The sequence below is a fragment of the Rhamphochromis sp. 'chilingali' genome (genome assembly GCF_963969265.1).
Source record: "Rhamphochromis sp. 'chilingali' genome assembly, chromosome: 1".
In the NCBI taxonomy this organism is placed as follows: Eukaryota; Metazoa; Chordata; class Actinopteri; order Cichliformes; family Cichlidae; genus Rhamphochromis; species Rhamphochromis sp. 'chilingali'.
In genome coordinates, this window is record NC_137929.1 from 47,202,933 (window position 1) to 47,227,589 (window position 24,657).

Consider the following 24,657-nt stretch of genomic DNA (forward strand, 5'->3'; position numbering starts at 1 on the left):
ATTCAACTGCTTTCACTGGGTTTTATTCAGTGATTATGAGTTCCTTTATTATATATTTTTTACAATCTTGCACTTTATTAATTTTAACACAATTGTCTTCTTGTTTTTAATCCTTTAATGACAAAATGCGACTGTAATATATATAAACCCAAAGTTCACTTTTTTCTACAGAAGTAACAATACATTATATAACTACATCACCCAGAAAATGATTCCACCAACATTATGAAGGCATCATACCCACACACAAAGACTTTATATTTAAGTCCTAGAAGGTCCTTTTCCAACAGACATCAAGATTAATTTAGTCATTTTCACACAGATTAAAAATTATTTATTTTTATTGGTGTTTGATTATTTATTATTATTGTTTTGCTCTGTTTTTAAACCATTGCCATTAGTCTGAAATAATGTCTCCAAATACAGCAGTATGTCAACATTAAATAACACAACCTGAAATTCAGATGATCTGATCGGGATCAAATTGACCACCATTTTAGTCTGTGGGAAAGGTTAAAGCCAGCACAACTACCACATTGCTAATAGTTCGCTGGTCCAGTGGGATCAAAACAGACTCCACATGATTTCAGTCCAATCCACACAATCTGTGAATGTTAGATTCCAGTGCTTGATAGGCTGGATTAACTGGTAAGGGTATGGCTAGTGTTTGCATATAACTATAAATGCATATAAACGGCAACAGGGATTTCATTATCTCTTAGCGTTTTTTTTTTTTTGTTTGTTTTGTTTTTTGGATGTAGCAACAAGGGTCTTTGTTGATACACATGTCGCTTATGTTTTACTTTGGACAGTCAGTGAGGACGATCACATAGAAATATAGACAATTATGGACGATTAAAGGTAATGCCAAGAATCTGCATTCTTGGCGTATTCTTTGTACTTTAAAACTCAGTTACACACAGATCGGTTGTTGTTCCCTTGGCAACAACTATTTAGTATGCAAAAAATATGTTTTCCCTTACCAGCTGGCAGTGGAGGTTGCTGCCTGTGGTTAGCAACGTCAAAGATGATAAAATCAACACTTTCCAATAGATGCACTTTTCAGAGTTTCACCACCACTAGGTGATTGTTTGTAGTCAAGTCTCCGTCTTCCACGCAAACTGGATCACCGTAGTGATCTGCCAGTGAGCAAATCAATCAAAAAGAGGTTTTCAGTGCAGTACCATATTCATTTAGCGGCTCTCACTTGGCATCCACTGCCCAGTCAATTGGGGAATACAGATTTTCTTTATCTACCAAGATTTCAGGGGGGTTGTGACCAAACACTCTCCTTTTTTTACCAGCAACTGATAACTTGTCCAGATATGGTAAATTCTGGCTCCAAAAACTAGTGTAACAGTGGCCGAAAAGCTAACGTCACAGTTGCTTCATCCATTTTTTTTTTCAACCTAGGTATGCTTTTCACACATGTACTGCACATAGCTATAGAGTGCTTCAATGAAAGGGGTTACAAAGCAAAAAAGCAACATAGGCACTGGTCTGCAGAAATGTGGAAAAGTGATACGTTTGGGTGAGCCATCCTTAACCATACTGTCAATAAGTGAGAGACTGCATAAAAGACACACATAAAGACATCAAGAGAAAAGCACAGCCTAGAATGCTCGGCCCTTAGAGCATCTGTTGGCTCTATTAAGACATTTGGGGTATTTTGCGGTTTCCTTTTTCCGAGGGGCCACGTTAGAAACTGGGACTTTTTTGGATGGCCACACCAATAAGCTTAATTGATGCAGCCCTGCAGTCCCAGTTTCTCATGTAGTCCCTTGGAAAAATTATTGGCCCACCCCTGCCTTAGAGGGAACGAAAAATGAAAACCAATAGAAAGTTGTTCTGGTTGACCAGTTGTATGGGATGTGAGTGGTCTATTTCAGGATGACAGTGCCTCCACCTATATATGGGCCTACCTTATAGTTAACACGGCTTAAGGAGTAGCCTATGAACTTCACAGTCACCAGATTGCAACTAAAATTAACATCTTCAGGAGACCAATGTGTCTCCATTTGATGATCATCATCAAGACATGAAATGAGGGAAAATATTTAAGAAACATGGTGCCCATACCCCTCTGGTAAAGGAATGTTTGAAGAGTTAATGTTGTAGTGGCTCAAACACCTTAACAAAAAATTTAAATTGTTGTCTGCTTTAATTTGTCAAACATCTTTAATTTCTAAAATACTAATTATTATTATTATTATTATTATTATTGTTATTTATTTACTTGTTTTTGTAAGCTTGCACCTATAAAATAGCCACTAAAACAGTAGCCCCTTTTCAAAATCTGAGGTTTTCACTTGAAGAAGGCAAAAAAATACATTTCATCTGCCAGTGCACCTCAAAACGACACACTTCTTATCTAATACATTTATGGTGTTATCTACAGTCTGCAGAGGATGTGCTATTTTAAATTATCCTTCCAGTTTTGACTGTGATCATCAATCGCTTTAATGTTTTAATCTTTTCTACAGCGTCACTTCAGTAACCTTTGCCGCTCCTTTCGTATCCGCTCCTCCTTCACTCTTTTCTTTCTTCTCCTCTTCACCCTCTGGCTCCTTCTTTGCAGTTTCTTTTGCTGTTGCATGCTCCTTCTCTTCCTCCTCCCCCTCTTCCTCCTCATCAAGTTGGAGACTCCCCGATGAAAACCTCATCCTGGCTAGTCCAGCGGACCGTACCATCTTGCCTACCTGAGGGGCAGGGCAGTAGTATGGATAGAAAACCTCCGGGTCTGAGTCGCTGTAGCTTCCCGCAGTGCTGCCAATCATACATAGTGAACTGGGGCGTTCAGGCAGAGGGGAAGAGTTTAGTGGGAGGTAGGTGGGTCTGGAGGGGCGCGTCAGGTGGGGGTAGTAACCAAGAGGGCGAAACTCAGAAGCAGGGTTAAAGGCAGTGTTTGAGCTCCTCGAGAGGTTTAATTTGACATCAGGTTGGCTGGCTACACGGCGAGGCAGTCCAGGAAGGAAGTTGGAGTCATCGCTGTAATGACCCGCCTCTGTATGTCCAACGCCCCTGATTCTTGCACCATTGCTTCCTGGTTGGTACATTCTGGCCAATCCCAGCCCACCTGAACCACTGGAGCGGAGGTTTCTCCTGATTGGTGAACTAGATGGCGAATCGTGACACATTGGGTAAAAAGATGGCCGTGTTATGCCATCCATTGTCACATAATCCCGCCGTCTTGTATGTGGAATTCGTTCCAGTGAGGAAACGGTAACAAATTCCGACAAGTAGGGATGTCGGTTGAGTGGCGAGGAGCCACCTAATGGGAACGATGGGAGGACAGGATGATACTGGTAGGCAGGGCTGTTAGGGTAGAGAAGGACCAGCTGCTGTCCTGCATCTGGATGTGGCTGGGGGTTGGGTCGACGTCTAGATCGGTTTCCATAGACACCAGCTAACCGCTGGGCTTGGCGCTGTGTCCCGATTCGTACCCCCCTTGCGTCCTCTACTACAGATATCGAAGCAGATCTCGTCTTCAGTGAGGGTGAAGGCGGCGTTGTCTGGTTGACAGATGGAGAAAGAGGAGTGACTTGGGAGAGGAGGCGAGGCCTCTGGCTGACCTCAACACATGAATGGCTGCGTTTAGCCACTCTTTCGTTGATTTCAATATCATTGTCTCGATGATGCGGGTCCAGCTGATCCTGGCTGTGTATTGCCAGAGCACGACTTGACCGTGGGAATGGGTGGGAATGTTCGTACACCTGAGAAGAAAAGGCACGAACACTCGAGTTGTTTTTATTACTAATATTTTGATTATGCTACCATTAATTAATTCGCTCATATGATATCAGAGTATGTATGTATTAGATAATATCAGAGAACTGTAAAAAAGAAGAAAAAACGGCCCAAGAACATGTAATGAAATTTTGAAAAACCCATAGCTCTTCAAGTTAATTAAACAAAATCATTAAAAACAGATAATAGAACAGTAGCTGTTTTAATTTTGTCAGACATGAATATGCTTTGTGTGTCAAGTAATAGTTTTAAAGACTGAACAGTCATATTTATTACCTGTTTGGAGACATCTGTGAGGAGATCAGGAGAAGATCGACATTGTCTGGGGTCACAGTCAGTCTGACTGTACATCCTGGACAGACAGAGAAAGGAATAAAATAACGGATGTTATACACAGACTATAAAAATTGATCACAAAATATTCCTCTGTTCCAGATCCTTTGACCTTTACATAAGATGGCTTAATAAAATATGTTGCCGTTTCAAGTACTTAAAGCTCCTTGCTTTTGAAGTACATGCATAAGCAAGTTTCTTGCTTATGAAAAGGAAATTGAAGCATCAATAAAATCTCTCTCTCACTTTTCAAAGTGTGAAGGCTTCTTCTCCCCTGATCCCAGACACTCCAGCAGCTGCTTCTGGGTCCGACCACTGCCAAACAACATTACTAACATCAGATGGACACACTACCACACCTGACTGAAAACAAAGAGTCTGAATATTCATCAGAAGGGTAATAAAAAAACGCTCACAGTCCATCATATTTCTCAGGTTTTTGCTTATAAATCAGCAAATGACTTTGAGCACAGTTTGGTTCAATTCTAACCAATACTATCAGTAGGGATTCTTGTGAGTTGTGGACAGACTGATCACCACGACATGATCTGTCCTTTGGATAAGCTGGAAAGCTCAGGATGGTTTATTCAAACACTACAAGAGTAGGTAAGTAAAAAGTTTTGTGAGTCAAAATATTTGTGTACAAGCTTAAATCCAGATGATGTACCACTAAATGGTTGGAGAACAATTCATGCATAGTAGACACTGGAAGTAAATGACTTTGATTTTGGGCAAAAGATGATTAATATATATATATGTATTATACAAAAGCCTGAATGCACCTTCAGATTATAGCATTATGTGCACTTGTCTGCATTTTACCTGTATCTGAAGCTGGAGCCTTTACATGACAGCAGAGTTTTGTGTATGGCCTTTGGTTCCTCAGCCAGCCTGAAGAAAGCATGGTACTCCACACACATCTTCCAGAATGATTTACACACATCACGGCTGGCCATGGCCAACTCTAGTGTATCCTTACACGAGGGCTGGATGGACATGAAATAAGACGATGATGAGTCAAATATTTACAACCGCCTCTGTATAGCATGCTGTCTGCACTTCAAGTCCCAAAAAGTCTTCTACCGGAGAACTTAAAAGCCCCCATAGGGTGCTCTGTGGGAACTGGCACCAGTGCTCTAGCTGTAGAACCTTTACATTAGTAACTTGGTAGCTGCTATGGATCGGATTTGATCTTTACATTGCCTATTTGCATGCTGTTCACAAGTACTTAGAACTACTGGCCAGGAGATCTCCACAAAAGCCTTACTCTTTTGGCCAGAATGTTTTGTTCCTTCCAAAGATCTCTTAAATATTTGGACCTGCCCATTTTTCATGCATCCATCACAAGAGTCCCCTGTTCACTCACAGGGGAGTGAGACATAAACTCACTCATTATTCCATACTAAATACTAATGGTAGGTGTGCCAGTTTAGCTAACTGGTAGAGCAGGTGACCACATGCCATATGGCTGAAATGCAGATGTCCAGGATCGAGTCTGGCCCATGGCTCATTTCTACATGTCTACCCCACACCACCACCACCCTTTCTTTTCTACTCTTAACAGCTCAACTATTGAATAACGGCCAAAAAAAAAACCCCATCCATCTGCTTCCCCTTTTCCTTTTTCAGGGTTGCGGGGGAGCTGGAGCCAATCCCAGCTGTCTTAGGGTGGGAGGCAGGGTACACCCCTCAAAGATAAATCTTCATAGGACAAAAAGCAAAACCGTGTGGCCCAAACTGGACCAGTTTCTCACCCCAACTTTATCATGTAGTTTGATGAGGAAATGCTTGCGTTTGAAGCTTAGCTTGCGGATCTTTGCCCAGCTGAATGTGTTGATTTTTGTGTTTCCCTGGAAAAACACAAGAAAAAAATAATGAGAGATTATATGTAATGTGTAGTGTAGCATCTGCACACATATTTAGCCTCAAACAGTGTTCCTCTCCTAAACCTGTTAGTTGATTTTTGAGAAATGCACATGGAAATTGTAAACTTTTATTGGTACTGTAAAAACTAAAAAGGATCACCGACGTCCTCAGGTTTTATCTCTACACATCTCGCATATCTTGTTTTATCTCGCATACAATGAATGATTGTTAGTTTATTAGATCCATTAAATTTATTGTGTTGTAACTTCACAAACCAACTTTTTTATGCTAAAACAGCAACTCCTAGCTTAGAAGAAGAGGAAATTTTTCTGATGGAAAAAAATAAAAAGATTTGTCCTTTTATGTGGAAGTGGACACACCTGAAAGACTAGCACTCCAGAGTGTGTGACAGCCAGATTGATCCTCATTCCCTCCCCATCATAGGCAGGGTAAGGCCTGATTCCGTACATGTCCAGCTTCCTCGCCACCTCCAGCAGCTGGATGTCGGAGTTTGCTGGAGAGAGTCCTCTATGGACAGAAACAAAGAATCACAATTACAATCCAGCCTCTGATTTATGGAGAGTTGGATGCATTGCTGTTGTTTTGCTGCCAATTTGACCCAGCAGTCACTTCTGCTTTTCCAACAAAATTTCTCCTAGTTAGACTCAAACAACACGTCAAATGCATGTTTCAAAAGTGGCATTTTGGGGAAAGAGGCGCAGTCCTACGTCCAGTTAATACTTTGCCCTTTCTCTCTGGTCAAAATTAACACTAGTTTGACAAAACTGTCCGCATACTACAGAGCACCAGTGTCTTCTGCTTCACTTCATACCTGTGTTTCTTGTGAAACTTGATGATTTTGTGGTCCAGATATTCCTGGTTGGGAACATAGTGCTTCATCTCCAAATGCTGGCAGTCCAGCTCCTCATCATAGTCCCCTATCTCTGCTGTAGCACAAATGCAAATGCATGCAAACACATATTTAGTTTCTCTGCGTTTTAAATATTTAATTGCAGTATAGTCACCATTTTTGGGCCATTTGGGAAGGAGAGAATCGGAATGGGTCGTTGCTCTAGAGGGAAATCTTTGACTAAGTAAATGCAGTATATGAAACACATTTTCAAAAACATAATGTATATAATGACTATGTACTCCCCGGACCCTTTATTAGGTACACATGCAGAAAAATGCATGTAGCCATGTAAACATATAGATTTCCTACCAAAGTTCAAATTTTAGTGTGGCACAGTTGTTGGTACCACATGGGCTCATCTGAGCATTTCAGAGACTGTTAATCTACTGGGAATTTCCCTCACAACCATCACTAGGCTTTACAGAAAATGTCCCAATAAAGATAAAATATCCCACGATCAGCAGCTCTGTAGGTGAAAATACTTTGTTGATTCCAGAGATTACAGGAGAAGGGCCAGACTGCTTTGAGCTGATAGGAAGGCAGCAGTAAATCAAATAACGTGATATGAAGGTATGCAGAAGAGCATCTCTGAATGCACAACATGCTGAACCTTGAAGCAGATGGGCTATAGCCGCAGAAGACCAAACCAGGTGCCACTGTTGTCAGTGAAGGCCAAGAAACTGCCGGTGTAATTGTAAGAGGATACTTTCTTAAAATACACATTTAAACAGTTGAACATTGTTTGAATGCCATTGCCTATGCCTATCCTCTGATGGCTGCTTCCAGCAGGATAACACACCATGTCACAAACACGACAATGAGTTCACTGTACTCAAACGCGCTGCACAATCACCACATCTGAATCTGAGCACCTCTGGGATGAGCACCTGCGTCTGTGTAATGCTATCATGTCAATATGGACCAAAATGTCTGAGGAACGTTTCCAGTACTTTTCTACGGAGCCCCGCAAGGGACATGGGAGAAAAAAAAATTAAGACGGACTTTTGCGAGATCTCGCAAAACAAACTCAGGATCTCACAAAAGTTTTAGCCGCATTCTTTGGTGGCCGCCAGCTCGAAGCCAACCGGGAGGTCGAGGCACGATGTGCCGGGAGAGCGGTGTTCCTCCCGGCTGTAGTAGGTCTCGACCTCCCATTAGCTTCGAGATGGTGGGTGTCAGATCTCCAAAAACGTCGGAGCACTTTTGCAGATATGTGATGTCTTGTAAACCGAGCAGATATTTGACGTTTACATAGCTACATTCACAACTCGAAATATCTTAAAAGTTTTGCGACATCTCGCAAAAGTTTTGCGAGATCCCGAGTTTGTTTTGCGAGATCTCGCAAAACTTCATCGTAATTTTTTTTTCTGCCATGTCCCTTGCGGGGCTCCATACTTTTCTGAATCTTCCGCAAAAAAAAAAAAAAAAAAAAAATTACAGCAGGTGTGATGCACTTTGATGCTTACACTGCAGTATGTGAGAGACCAGCAGGGCGGCACTGTTGTCATTACAGGTCAGACTGCCATTAGACAAGTCCTGCTTGATCTGTAAGGCAAAAAGATACCTGTGCACACACAAAACAGTATGAGTACACCTACTGTGGCATTTCACATATATCACATCTATGCTCAGACTTTACCTGGTGAGGCCTCTCTTGAGTTGTCCAGGATCTGGTGGAAAAAATTTGACTATAAACCTGAAGAATAAATCATTGGTGTCTGACAGAGGGGAAAAGAAAAGAGATTATAGACGTAGGACAATGGTGCCAACGGAGACGTTGAGATCTGGAAATATTTGGAGGAAATATGAAGTCAGAGCACTAATCTTAGGACAGATATGACTTACATTTGATCTGTTTGACCAAAGGTTTCAGCAGCTCCAACCAAACCTGCAACAGAAACTTGTTAAGACATTAAAAACCTCCCGCACTGATCTGTGCGTATCTGTGTGATCCAGCATTTCTTACATAATTGCCACTGTGGTGTCTGAACTCCAGGCCAAAGTACTCCTTCTCCAGCAGTTTCAGATGACCGCACACTTTGTTGTAGAAGTCGCCACCTAAAACCTTTTGCTGGAAGAAAGAGTGGGAGAGAATTAAAGTGAGAAGGATAATAGGACTTTTTAATTGAGACGTTCTTAAAACTAAAGTCCGGGAGTGCTCCTGGGAGCCCAGAAAAATGTGCTACAGCTCAGTTACTTTATCCACTAATACTTTGCTTAATGAGAGTTTGCATAATCATGGCCATTTTTTTTCTTTCATATTTAATTAATCTGTGGAAGATATGCATAGGGGACATTAAATGATTAAAAGACAACAGACAGAAAAAGTTGAGGCATGACAGAGGACAACGGCAGAAAATTTTGAACTGTATCCATGGAAACTGAGACCTTCATTGCTCGTCTTACTTAACCTCCTAATGGTGAACACGTCAGGCGAAAGGTTAAGATTAGGTTTGTTTGTTTTTTTCACTAGTTTGTTAATTAGGCACATTTTCAAATATTAGAAGGTGTTGCCTTTCACATGAAGTCTCACACATTTCTTTTGCCGTCATGGTTACAAATCTGTAAAAATGGTGTATTTCAACTAATGTCCCTGACTCTGGATTCCAGTGACTTTTGGGTCATTGGAAACTCAGTTTGCTGGCAGATATGTATAGATATATAAACCTAAGGGGTCTTCTCTGCCAATGCCAAAAGCACAACTATACAGGCTGATTTGTGACAAATGCTGGTTGATGAATGGGATGCCATCCCACAGCAGTGTGTGAACGAGCTGGTGACCAGCATGAGGAGGAGATACCAGGCTGTGTATGGTTCTTCCACATGGTACTGAGGTCCATTTGTTCAATGAATAGACTGTAAACTGTTGCTATGTCTTGTTTCTTCAGACTTCAATTATCCAATCCATTAAATTAAACCAAACAAGACTCAAGAATAAATTGTTTGGCCTTGGCAGAGAAGGTCTGGCTTGTTTTTCATGGACAAAACCCGCATACTCAACTCTGCTGCTCAACTCACAAATGTATTTCCCTTACAAACGTGGCTCCATTTGAAGGGAAATAATGAACAGATTATAACAGATATATACACTGCATTCCAAATTATTATGCAAATTATATTTTTCTCTGTTTTTCCGAAATAGTCGATTCATATGACAGTCGGCATCATTTTCGAGTCATCGACCAACAGAATATAATTCAAATGTTGCTGAACAAAACTCCCAATGAAAACAGTATGTTCTTCAAAAATAAAAAACTTAAAATGCACTATTCCAAATTATTACGCACACAGAGCTTCAAAAGATTTTATAGGTTGTAGAGAATTCAAAATAGTCATTTGTTGAATTTGCAGCATTAGTAGATCAATTTCACTGAAATCAAAAGCTATTTCAATCAAAAACATCTTAACAGATCAAGTTACATATTAACATAGGACCCCTTATTTGATAGCAGTTTTACAATTCTTGCATCCATGGAACTTGTAAGTTTTTGGAAAGTTTCTACTTGAATGTCTTTGCAGGATGTCAGAATAGCCTCCCTGAGCTGCTGTTTGGATGTGAACTGCCTCCCACCCTTATAGTTTTTTGCTTGAGGATGCTCCAAAGGTTCTCAGTAGGATTGAAGTCAGGATGGGGACCACAACATGAGTTCCTCTCCTTTTACGCCGATAGCAGCCAATGACCCGACTCACTGGACCCTCTACAGTTTGCATACCGCCACAACAGGTCCACTGATGATGCCATAGCCCTGACACTACACACTGCCCTGTCACACCTGGAGAAGAGAGACACCTATGTGAGAATGCTGTTTGTAGATTACAGCTCAGCATTCAATACCATCGTTCCCTCGAAGCTGGACAGGAAACTGCAGGATCTAGGACTGAGCAGCTCCCTCTGCAGCTGGATCCTTAGCTTCCTGTCTGACAGACGCCAAGTGGTCAGACTGGGCAGCATCACCTCATCCCCCATCACACTGAACACTGGTGCTCCACAGGGGTGTGTACTGAGCCCTCTCCTGTACTCACTCTACACCTACGACTGCACAGCCACTAACAGCTCCAACATCATTGTGAAGTTTGCGGACGACACTACAGTGGTGGGTCTTATCACCAACGGTGATGAGACGGCTTACAGGGAGGAGGTCAGCGCCCTGACCCACTGGTGTCAAGACAACCATCTCACCCTCAACGTCGCAAAGACAAAGGAGTTGATAGTGGACTTCCGGAGGTGCAGAGAAGTACACACCCCCATCACCATCAACGGCGCTGCTGTGGAGAGAGTGAGCAGCTTCCGGTTCCTTGGAGTACATCTGGCTGAGGATCTTACGTGGTCAGTACACACAAACAAAACAGTGAAGAAGGCGCAGCAGCGCCTCTTCTTTCTCAGGAGACTGAAAAGATTCGGCATGAGCCCCCGCATCCTCAGGACCTTCTATCACTGTGCCATTGAGAGCATCCTCACTGGATGCATCACCACCTGGTATGGCAACAGCACCGCCTACAACTGCAAAGCTCTCCAGCGAGTAGTGCGGTGCTCTGAACGGATAATTGGAGGTGAGCTTCCCTCCCTCCAAGACATCTACAGGAAGCGGTGCCTGAGGAAAGCGGGGAGGATCATCAAGGACTCCAGTCACCCCAGCCATAAACTGTTCAGACTGCTTCCATCAGGAAGGAGGTTCTGCAGCATCCGGTCCCGAACCAGCAGACTGAGAGACAGCTTCTTCCACCAGGCCATCAGACTGCTGAACACGTCATAGACACCTCAGCTTCACTACTGGAACTTCAACATTATGCACTCCATACTGTATATAAATGCCACTTATTTTGCACATATTCAACTCTGTATATTTTATATATTTTATTATTATTATTATTATTATTGTTTTATTTTATTTTTTTACTATTTAATTTGTAAAAATGTGTACACACACACACACACACACACACACACACACACACACACACACACACACACACTCACACACACACACACACACACACACACACTCACACACACACACACACACTCTCTCACACACACACACACGTAGGAAAATATTTAGTATACACATCCAGAAATGCATACACTATTATATATTGTACATATATTTATTAGTTTCAGGTTGGCCATTCTTGTATTTTGCTCGTTTGTGTTGTTGTGTTTGCACATCTCTGTTGCTTGTGGGGCTCGCACACAAGAATTTCACTCGCATGTGCTGTGCCAGTGTGCCTGCACATGTGATGTGACAATAAAAGTGATTTGATTTGATTTGATTTGATGCAGAGGTGTTCCTTGTAGCATGAGATGGTGCATTGACTAGCATGAAGATGGTTATGTTGCAGAAGGCACAGTTCTTCTCTTTCTACCATGGAAGAAGGTGGTCAGTCAGAAACTCCACATACTTTGCAGAGGTCATTTTCACACCTTCAGGGACCCTAAAGAGGCCGATCAGCTCTCTCCCCGTGATTCTGTCTCAAAACATGACTCCACCACCTCCTTGCTGACAACGCAGCCCTGTTGGGACATGGTGGCCGTCCACCAGCCATCCACCACTGCATCCACCACTGCATCCATCTGGACCATCCGGGGTTGCACTGCACTCGTCAGTGGCCAAGACTGTTTGAAAATTAGTCTTCATGTAGTTCTGGGCCCACTGCAGCCATTTCTGCTTGTGAGCATTGGTTAGGGGTGGCCGAATAGAAGGTTCATGCACAACTGCAAGTCTCTGGAGGATCCTACACCTTGATGTTCACAGGGCTCCAGAGGCACCAGCAGCTTCAAATATGTGTTTGCTGCTTTGTAATGGCCTTTTAGCAGCTGCTCTCTTAATCTGATGTATTTGTCTGGCAGAAACCTTCCTCATTGTGCCTTTATTTGCATGAACCCATCTGTGCTCTTACTCAGCCACAAATCTCTTAACATTATGGTGATCACGCTTAAATTTTCGTGAAATATCTAAGGTTTTCATTACATGTCCAAGCCATTCAACTATTTCACTCTTTTCAGCAGCAGAGTGATCATTTTTCCTTCCTATATTGCTTGAAAATGGTGGTCTGCTTCATAATGTGGAACATCCTTCTTTAGTAGTTTTTCCTTTAATTGGGCTCACCTGGCAAACAAATGATCATAGGTGTCCGAGATTGATTTCAGTGATACAAAGAGCCCTGAGACACAATTCCATCCATGAGTTTAATTGAAAAACAACTTATTTACTCTTTATGACACTTAAACACAATTTGCATAATAATTTGGAACGCAGTGTATATAAGCTGTGCATCTTTCCTTTAATGTTTGTTGTTAAATTACAATGTTTAAGAGTTTCTGCTACTACTTTTGTTTGCACACCAACCTAATTGGTGTGACCCCCTACATCCATATGAAGTTTGTGACTCCAGCCAGAAATTAAATCACTTTGAAACTGGGTGATTATTTTTGATATGTCCTGTTTTTACCTCCATTTCTGTCCTTTAAACTAACAGTTATATTTCCTCTATTCCCCCCCCCCCCCCCACTTTTGTTATTTTCTAAAAACTGATATTTATTCAATCTTGTCACAATCTTATATAACCAGATATTTTACTATTTTAATCACTTGTTATTTAAGTATTTTGTATTTAAGGGGCAGCCAATCAGAAGAAAGTCCAGTTAAAGCGAGGTTGGGACGTCAAGCCACACTGGAAAATGTAAAGTCAGGTGCATCTCCCACATCGTCATGATTATTTTGAACTCTGGATCATGCAAAGCTTTTCTAGTAGAGTCCAAGAATAGAAATGTGGAGTCAGATCAGAAGAATGGGTCACTTTAACCACATTAGACAAAAATACAAAGGACACTACAAACATGTAAAAGTACTGCCTTATTGTTTATCTATTTTGAAGACCCTGTGTCTTAAATTTAATTCAGGATTAAATCAAAGTAGTAGTGTGTGCCCACATGGAGCCCTGAACCTGTCTCTGGTGTTTGTGCGGTGTTCACTTACTGCAGTGACACGTTTTTGCTTTTTTTTTAGCCTTCACCGTCTTATAGCTGGTGTTTAGTGCCCTGTTGGGGGGGTCACTGGACGTCCCTCATTAACTTGTCATGAGGGAAGGAAAAAGGTTATTAGGGGAGAGGGAGGATGACGAAGGACATGGCAGCTGTAACTGATTATAGAGAGAAGAAGAGGCCTAACTGATAATTACTGGAAGCAAACAGCCGCCCACAGATCAGCAGAGCAGTTAGTTTCCAGCAGAGCAGAACAGAGGAAAAAGTGAGCGATGTGCAACTTTGGATGTGAATTCAAAGCAGAAAACAGCAAAACAGTTTCATTAATGATATCTGCACAAGCTTACACGTGTTTGTTTGACTAGTGAAGGGCCTTCATTGCATACAGCAGTGGAGTGTTAGCTCGTTCCAGCTGGTTCCAGAGGAACAAACGCAGTTTTGTCAAATCTCAAAGACAGGCACAGAGTTACCTTTGTCATAGGTGTCATGACACATTGCGAGGTAGCAGTAACACTGAACATGTCCAGCTCATCACGTACGGACAAGTTTAAATTTCAACATATTGGTTAAGTATTATTTTTCAACATGTGCGGTTGTACAGGCCATCAGGCTACTGAATCACTGCCTGATTATTGAACTGTGATGTACACATTATAATACAGTTTTATATAATAACACCTGTACAATCTGTATGTCCTACCTTAGTATGACTATGTACATCTAATTGTACTTTATATTTGGACTTAATTCTACCCTGATATATAGTTCTTGCATTATTGCTGTTTATTTCTATTTCTTATTATTCTTTCACATCATTTTATTTATTTTACTTTTGTGAATTGGACACATGCAGTTCACAGAAAATCCACCAGGGATCAGTATTTCATGCACCAGAGGGCACAAAGTTGCCAGATGTAGCAAAAATAATACAAATTAAAACTCAGTCATTGACCCAAACCAGTTAACCTTAAAAGCTTTGGACTGAAACCAGAGACTCCAGAGGAAACTCAAGCGTGTAAGCTTTATTCACAAGTTGTTCATAAACCAAACATAGAAATTGCTGTCATGGTCCAGTGACGCGTCACAGTTCTCTGTTTTAATCAGCGGACTCACCTCAGTCTTGGTGTCACAGCTTTGATAAACTAATCTGAAGGTTAAGAAAACATGACCTGAGTGACTGAACCATGCACATCGGGGAAAAATTCAGCATGACAGAACATGTCTAACATTTTACGGATTAGCTACCACAAGCTTTGCTAAACATCCACAAGGTGCTGCCATAATTGTTAAGCAGACTGTAGCAAACAAACACTATTGTGTATTTCTGTACCATTAAGCTATGATGAGTAACATATTCAGTTCTTCCTGTTGAAACAGAATAAATTCCAGCAACCTATAACATCTCCAAGTTTCTGGCTTTGATCCTCAACCCGCTGGTAGGCAGCTCTGAACACCACATCCAGAACACCCTGGATTTTGTTGAGAAGGTGAGAGATGTCATTATGGAGGCAGATGAAACCATGGTCTCGTACAACATTACATCTCTCTTCACTTGCATCCCAGTCACGGAAGCATTGGAGGTAGTTCGTAAGCGATTACCGGATGACCCAACCTCAGCAACAGGACCACTCTCAGCATCAACCAAGTGTGTTTGCTTTTGGAACTGTGTCTTCATTCAACCTACTTCACAAGGGTCAGTTCTACAGGCAGAAACATGGGTGTGCCATGGGCTCCCCAGTTTCACCCATCGTGGCCAATTTGTACATGGAAGAAGTGGAAAAGAGGGCTTTGTTATCCTACCATGGAACACCACCAAGCCATTGGTTCAGATATGTGGATGACACCTGGGTGAAAATCAAATCTGAGGATGGACCACAATTCACGGATCACATTAATTCGGTGGACCAACACATCAACTTCACCAGGGAGGATATGAAAAGTGGCAGGTTAGCCTTCTTAGACTGTGAGATTTCCATCAGTAATAGGGGATATCTAAAAGCTGACGTGTACCGTAAACCTACACATACGGATCAGTATCTAAGGTTTGACTCTCATCATCCACTGGAGCATAAACTGGGTGTCATCAGGACGCTACAACACAGAGCGAACACCATCCCCACTGACACAACGGCCACAGAAGCAGAAGAGCATCACATCAAGATGGCCCTGAGTAAATGTGGTTATCCCAGCTAGACTTTTGTCAAAGCTGGAAAGGCACCTAAAGAAAGCTCCAGCTGATCCAGGAGAGAAAGACAACCGCTGCCCAAGCGAAAACCTGCAGTGATCCCATATGTGTCAGGAGTATCGGCGCAGTCGAGACACATTTTTTTCTAAACACCGGGTCTCTGTGGCTTTCAAACCCCAAAACACGCTGCGCCAAAAACTGGTCCGGCCCAAGGATCGGGTCCCCCAACACAAACAGAGTAACATAGTGTACGCTGTTAAGTGCCAGGAGGATTGCCAGGATTTATACATCGGGGAAACCAAACAACCTCTGGCGAAGCGGATGGCACAACACAGAAGAGCTACCTCGTCAGGCCAGGACTCTGCAGTCTATTTACACCTATAGGCCAGTGGACACTCTTTCAAGGATGAGGATGTACACATCCTGGACAGGGAGGAACGCTGGTATGAGCGCGGAGTCAATGAGGCCATTTACTTGAAAAGGGAAAGACCATCTCTGAATCGAGGAGGGGGCCTAAGGGTACATCTTTCACCATCTTACAATGCTGTGATTGCAGCCATTCCCAAACTCTCTGTGAATGGTACTCATCGCAATTCATCAGTGATCTTTGATCAATGAGCCTTGATCAGTGGTGTTGATCAATGCTCAAGAGAATTTGCATATTAATGATCAAGGAACTGACCTCCCAGCCCATTGTTCCTTCAGTGGGCTGGTTTCAGTCATTATGCAAATGTACTGTTTATAAGATTGGGGAAACCTGCAGTCAGCTGAGACTGAAGAAGTCACTTGGATGAGTGACGAAACGTTTCTCCCACTGAAAATGCTACATACAGATGAATAGAATCAATCTTTTAGGACTGCACAGAAATGGTTCAGGAATGGTTTGAGGACCACAACAATGAGTCTGAGGTGTTGACTTGGCCTTGAAGTTGCCCATATCTTAAGCAAGCATCTGTGGGATGTGCTAGACAAACAAGTCCGTTCCACGGAGGCCCTACCTCACAGCTTACAGGACTTAAAGGATCTGTTGCTAACATCTTGATGCCAGATAGCACAGCATGCCTTCAAGGGTCTAGTGAAGTCCATGCCTCAGTGAGTCAGGGATGTTTTGGCAGCAAAATTAAGCTAAATTAAATTTTATTCATATCACACTAATTCCCAACTACAGTCACCTCTAGGTTCTTTATATCATAAGGTAAAGACCCCACAGCAGTACAGAGGGGGACCGACACAATATTAGGCAGGTGGTTGTGATGTTATGCCTGATCAGGGTGTTTAAAAAATTTATCACATTTTATTTTTTCCCTATTCTGTCCATCCATGCCTTTTCCTTCAGCTCTCTTTCCTCTTGTACAGACTCTGCTAATGTCCCGGAGGCCGCTGGGAAACTGACAGGGAAGAAAGCATGGGCATGGAAAAATGGAGCTCCTTTGCTAGCACAATACTGCAAGCTATGCACACACACTCACACACACTCACACACAGATTCTTTTTAGATTGCAATACTGCCTTGCAGGCGACGTTACCATGTTGAAAAAGAGGCCTGTTGGTCTGCTTTTTCTGACCTGGATAGTAGAGCAGCACATGGCTGTTCATAGACAGCAGAGTGTTTACACCTCACACAGCTGGTAAACATCTGCAGCTGTTTGGCCCATTAAAAAAATAAAATAAATCTTTCTTTTGACAGACTTAATTAAGTCACCAAGAAGTGACTGTTGTTGTGATTTTAACCTCCTAAGACCCGAACTCTTCCACGACACGCATTTTTAATTTCTCTTTGATATTTGGGCTGATTGGGGCCTGATGAATGTAAAAACAAAGAATTACCAGATTTTATTTTATTTTTTACCTTATTTTTTTTTAAGAAAAATAAGAGCCACATATGAGGATATTCATTTCATATTTTGATAGAACAGTAGCAGTATAATGTCCTCGTAAGTGGATATCAGGCCCTTGTAGAGCAAAATTGAGTATTTTAGTCTAAATAACCCAAAATGTGATGTCCACATATGTGGACGACAGGTCCTAGGAGGTTAAATAAAATTAAATTGAATTTTCCATCTAAGTTTAATTCTCTGTCATTACTTTGTGGTGGATGTGCTTACAGCCACATGACTTATGAAGCTGGTAACAACATTCAGGTTTTAGGAGGTGTTCAGAGACACACTGTACATACAACCACAAAACTTTTTCCAATAACTTTTAGCAATGCAGATGTTAACAACTGTGATATTTCTGCTTGGTATCACTTGATAATGTCAGATAGATCAGGCAGCGTTTCATGAAAGATCCACTTCCTGATGCAACCCCAAATGGCTATATGTGTCTCTAACTGGAATTGTTGACATGCTAACATTGGAAACATGCTAGCACAGTGATGATACTGCATGGCATATATGTATATGCATCTGCATATGTAAGAGCCTGATGCTGTGGCCTGCTTTTATCCCTCAGGATGGCGTTTCTCTGCTGTACGGCTATTTCACTGCGAAAACACATGCTGGCAGTGAAGTTTCTCTCTTCTAATAAAAGAGAAAAATGAGTTCAAGAATAACCAGAAATGCATAGGAGTAAACAGGAGCACTTAAAAGACCTATCAAAGTGCGCCGATTTGACATATAGTAACATTTCTAGGTAGGTACCTATCAACTTCCAGCACACCCACAGCATAGATTTGATATTGAAATCTATATCATGGTAACTTTAAAGTAGCTCGCCAACATCGCTAATCCAATAGCTAGTTCTCTGACAATGTTGACATGTGCCATTTTTCTGGTTTCCGTAGCTCTAATAACACGCTTATTGGCCAGGGGTGATTCTGAAGTCTTCTGTTTGCTGTGACAGTAAAATCAACTGTCATTCAACATTTATCAGCTCCAAGTCCAACATGAACAGCTCAGGCAGTCCTGATGGCAGATCAGGAACATCAATGCACAAGTATGAATGCAAACAGTACAGGCTATCTTTCTTCTTCTTCTTTTGTCCCTAGCTGGTGGTTGTCCACGAAGCCAATACATCGCTGTGGGTGCCGTAGGGTTTCCATTTTGGTCAATGATGCATTCCCAGGCCTTGTGGTCTCTTGCCTTCACATTTGCTTGCTCAAGGGTTAGGCGTCATTGTTTAAAATCGTCTTCAATTTGCTTGATCCAAGTCTTCTTAGGCGAGCCACGCTTGATTCTCCAGTGGGCGGGGTGCTGCTGCATCAAAAGGTGATGCGGCAGATGTGGCCAAATCATTGCAGTCACTTCCTAATCCACTCTTCCATTGAGGGCTGCTGGTGACATTGACTACGTATCACGCTGTTGCTGAGACGATCACGGAGGGACACTGGGAGAATCTGACGCTAAACAGCGGATTTGGAAGCACTCCTGTAGGATGCTGTTCAGCAATCCTGAAGCACCTACAACTGTAATGAAACTTTTTTTTAAAAATCAGGTTACAGGGTATTTTTTAACTGACTTCTGCCTGTCATTATGTTACTGAAGACTGCATCAGTATATTTAATGCTGAGTGAAAATTAAACTGTATTAGTAATGGCAGTATTAGTCACTGTGATGACTAATACTAATATTTAAAGACAATTTCTCTCATTTGTGCCTACCATGTGAAACAGCCCACGTAAGAGTTTCTGAAAAGACATTTTGGAGCTTTTCCATTTTTAAAGAATGAAAGTTTAGACAGGAGGTGGTTCAAACACACCATTTCTAATGAAGAAACTGGGGTTTGAGCCTCGTTAATGCATTAATTTCAGTTTTTAGGGGGGAGAGCAGTCCTAGCAATGCATAAATCTACACAAACCTGCCTTCACAAACACTTTTCTGTCGCTAAACAGCACCTGCAAGACAAACAATCAACTGTTACAGCTGTACCAGTGTTGTCAGAAAGCTTGAGAGTTTGTTTCCCTATTTCATCTTTTTCCCTATTTTACTGGACAAACTAACACAGAGAGAGAGTCAAGAGTGGCAGTAACTCAGGTGGGAGAGGTTTTGATTGTTCTCCTCACTTGTGCTAAACTGCACTTGGATATGACACTAAAACTCAAGTTGCTAATGTTAGTAGGCAAGCAACTCACATTGTAGTTCTCTTTGTGAGCCACTAAGGTAAAACGGTGTTATGTAAGTGCAAGCAGGAAAGGACATAACACACATTTATCTCCTGTGTGTTCTCCATATCATATAATCCATCATTTCTTTTATGTCACAAAAGCTGTGAAAGCTGCCGGGGGCAAATGTAATTGCATGTAAACGGACCAAACTTCAGTCAGGAGAACAACTGAGATAATCCATCCACAATACGAGGTTAGACATTCATATACTGCTGCATGGGCTGGGCTGTAGTTACATTGTAAGGTTTTAAAAACCGAGCTCTAAAATGAATAGTGGCAATAATCACAGAGAGAGTCTCACAGTTATCACTGACTTTTTAAAGGTGCTTGTTCAGATTAAATAGAACAAGATGCAAAGCATTAAAACATGTTAAAAACACAACAGCCTTAATAAACTCAGAGTAGTTTGGACCCGGAAGCAGGGTTCATACATCATCACCGAAAGACCAGATTGACAGACCTGAAACTCTTTCCATCTTTTTATACAGTCTGTGGTTATCTGTAATAGATAAATTAATTGATTATTGAGTGCAGCAATCTTGTGCTTTTGTATCTTTGATTGCAGTTTTGCCACTGATTGAAACCCACCTGAAAAAATAAGTACATGGGAATATGGTAGTATTGCTACAGTATACTGGCCACAGATCTGCTATTTATTTAAATATAACTTGCAGCGCTCTTCTTCTGTTTTTGATTGTTCAACAGAGATAATCAGAGACACGGGGTTTGTGTCGGATGTTGGTGCCTAAGAATAAGGAACACTCGTAAGCATAAATGTGAAGCACATTTATGCTTAAATGGTCAGTTTCTGTTTTGCAGTCTAACTAAATAAATACTTTAGTACAAGTACACACTCTCTGCTGCATAAAGCACGCTATAAAAACCTAAAATAGTGTCTATAAAGCAGGTTTAACTTATATTAAACAGCAGATTAAACCCTGTCAGACCAGAGAAGTGCATGACCAGGTACTCCCAGATAATAATCCTCAATATTATATTAAAGCGTAAATGTTGGAGAAGAATCCAGTCTGAACAGAGCCCGTGGTGGATTCCCCCTCTTTGATTTCTTTCTTTTTTCAGGAAGGAGGGGAAGAAAGTTGCAAACAAAGTGACAGAAAGCTTTATCAAAACGGGGAAAAAATAATATCCAGACAGATTTAAAACGCATATTCGACACATTTGATCATTTATAATATTGTTTTGAAGAGAGACACGTGCTGTATGTGGATCCACTCAGAAAAGTAAATATGAATGTTTTCACTGCCCCCTGTGAAGGGCTTACCTCCACTTCGAACGTGCGCTCGCTGTCATCCAGGAAGACCACGCGCAACCGGAGCTTGGTCTCCTTGGAGACCCGGGACTTGGTAGTGAGGTTCTCGAGTCTCCCGGTCCGCCGCTGTCGGTCCCCCATCTCTCCCGCTCCTTTCTGTTTGTCTGCGTCTCTCAGGAGAAGTAACAACTAAAACAACTACGATCGTCCATTAAATCCATGTCCACGAGAGTTAATCCCACGAGAAACGGCTTCACGCGCTCCCCGCCATTACCATCAACACCAAAACCTCCACGATCGTGTTCATCCTCCCCTTCGCTCCTACCGCTGGAGCGCGCGCTCTCCGGATGCGCAATGACACGCTGACGTTGTCTCCAGACAGCCAGACCTCATCCAGCTTCTCGTTCACTGAGAAATCACTGGATTAAACTCACTGCACATAAATATTACTGCGCTTAAACACACTTTCATGTACTTGTACTTTAGAGGAGTAATACAGCTCCCACCTTCTCATCTATTGTGTCTTTTTATTGGCTATTGTGACAATTTCTTATTTATTTTACACTCACAGGGCTTTGTCTTTAAAAATCGCCTAATAAACAAACTTTACTCGCATTTCACTGCATTCACCTTTAAAAAGTGCGTAGAGTGACTTCTAACACTGTGATCTTAAAAGTTGATTATTTAGACTAAAAATATCATCATTTGCACGAAATGTGGTGATTTGATACTTTTTAACAAGTTACTGGGACTCAACGGGACACTGTCACTGTGTTACTGATGAGGAGTTCTCACTGTTTTTTTTTTTTTTTTTTACGTTTTAATACAAAATAGTTTATAAATTAGCTCCACATCAGCCACATCAAAAGAGTACAGCTCTACTTGCAGTAAGCATCAATGCATGCGTAATAATGATCTAATACTTTATAACAGTACAACAGATCATTATATGAGCACACAGGGGGCAATTTGATTTACTGAATACTTAACGGATACTTACTCTTTACTCATAGCAGAGGTTTTCTGTGGTCTCCAAGGATTAATTCTTAGACCTGTTAGAAATCCTGTATTGATGTGACTAAAAAGGCACCAGAAATTGTTTCGTTCATCTTTCTTTTATATTAAGGAATGTATCCATGTTCATCATTACTACCTATGCACTACACTACAACTGTCATTTTTATGCTGTAGTTAGCTGAATCAAAGATAATAATTCACTATACATATACACATACGTGAATATGTACTGGATTAAAAAAAAGGCCAAAATGTGTGAATATAATAAGAAAAATGTTTCAATATAAAATTAATTTTAAGATGTCTTTATGAGTCTGTTAAAATAGGTGCTGTCCTGTTTTTATGGCTTATTGTACATCTACCAACAGCTATCAGTAGTACATTTACCAAAGTAAATTTTTATGGACATATTTAAATTTTATGCTTGTAAAACACATTTTTAGTAAAATATGTAGGCATGTTCAGTATATAAAGAGACAATATATGGTGTGTGTGTGTGTGCATGCGTGTGTGTGTGTGTGTGTGTGTGTGTGTGTGTGTGCGTGCTGTGTGTGTGTGTATGTATGTGTGTGTGCTTCACGGGAATAATATGAATTTCACGGTGGCTGGACGCTTTTAGAGGACTGACCTGTCCAAAAGTAGGCTAGTAGTGCAATGCCTTCAGTCGCCTCCAGCATGGACTGAGCACTTTGCGCGCGCGCGCGCGCGTGTGTGTGTGTGTGTGTGTGAGAGAGAGAGAGAGAGATGGCACACATATGAAATGTTGGTCAAGACACATCCTCACTTGGCTTCCTTTCTTTCATCTCCTACCGTCATAGATGCACACGCTCACACACTTACACTAAAATGATGAAAATTACAAATTTACCTGAGTACATTTGAAGCTTTTTCACATTTCCGCTTCATTATTTTTTCATTTTCGGGTACTATTGTTGCATTTTAATTTTAGCATATTTGTGAGGTAAGTTAAATATTTGATCAGATTTTATTCCAATATGTTGATTTGAAAACTTCAGCTACAAGTTACTTAATAGTTTAACATTATGCACACTAAATATTTTTGAGCTTTCAATTACTTAAAGAAATAAACATGAAAAATGACCAAAAACAAGTGCAGGTGTCACATGTGTTGACTGACTGAGCTGACATTTTTTCACTATTTTTTTTACACCTCACAAAGTAAATCAGTGGTTCAGTCAAGAGAATAATGAGCAGATTATAATGTTAAAAAGCTATTTAGAGGTTAGCAACTTTAACAAATTAATTATAAGAAAACAATGTAGCAAATCTGAAAATATAGAATATGATAATTATGATTGTTTCATTTATCTTGCACAGATATAAACAGAGCCACATAGTGATTACTCAGGACAACAGCAGATTAAAAAACTAAATGTGTTATATTTAATTACATGTGATGTAAAGGTAAAAAAAGAAGAAGAAGAGAGAATTAAAGCAACATAAAGGTCTTTATCTGTTGTACTGTTTGCTGTGATCATTTTCTTCCGCTGTGATCACCAGATGTTTTAGGCCGTCACATCCTTTTCTGTCCAGCAGGGGTCGATGTTGAGGCAGCTTTTGTAACTCTTTTTTTTTGAGCGTCTTAAAGATGTGGCAGAGCTGTTTTAGCCTCCTCATCTTTCAGCCCATCTTCCAGGGGCGTAATTTCCGGGGAGGTTATGAACCCCCCAATAATCAGACCCAACCAATAAAACCCCCATAAAATTATGAATAATCTTGCATAAATAGGCTGTTGATTTTCTTTACTCATATCCGTTATTACCAGCAAAATAGTTTCACGTTTAATCATCTGAGTTTACCCAGATTTATTTATTTATTTAGACAGAGATCTTGACCCCCCCCCCCCCCCCCCCCCCCCAATTTTCAGCACAAAGTTACACCGATGTCTTCTCTACTGTTGCAGACCTTTTAGGCTGTGCAGGTGTTGCAGATCCTTCTAAGACAGCTGGAAGGTGTCAGTGTTTTTCATGTCCTTCTGCACTACCCTCCAACATCCTGAGCCACATGGTAGCACCGAGTTAACATCACTATTATAGAGCCTGGTCTTGGTTTTAAAGTTGTGTTGCTTCAACTTCCTGAAGTGACTGAGCTGGCTATAAAAGCACCTCAAGCTTTGTTAACTCTGCCTCTGATGTCTTTATGGTCACTGCCTATCAGGCTACCAAAGTACTTCAGCATTCTTCAGGGTCGACCAACTAACATGTTATCATCATTTCTG

At 41.3% G+C, this 24,657-nt stretch overlaps 1 protein-coding gene across 1 annotated transcript; it reads right to left on the bottom strand.

The window, feature by feature from the left end:
* Positions 1-284: 284 nt before the first annotated feature.
* LOC308406358 (FERM domain-containing protein 7) lies at positions 285-21,542 on the bottom strand (the record flags this gene model as incomplete). Its single annotated transcript, XM_080897325.1, has 12 exons — positions 285-3,713; positions 4,024-4,099; positions 4,327-4,395; positions 4,903-5,066; positions 5,835-5,930; positions 6,327-6,474; positions 6,779-6,893; positions 8,326-8,423; positions 8,499-8,577; positions 8,705-8,747; positions 8,826-8,930; positions 21,414-21,542. 12 exons carry the CDS (start codon positions 21,540-21,542, stop codon positions 2,478-2,480), a joined length of 2,358 nt encoding a protein of 785 aa, XP_080753451.1. The 3' UTR covers positions 285-2,477.
* Between the last annotated feature and the right edge of the window lie 3,115 nt (positions 21,543-24,657).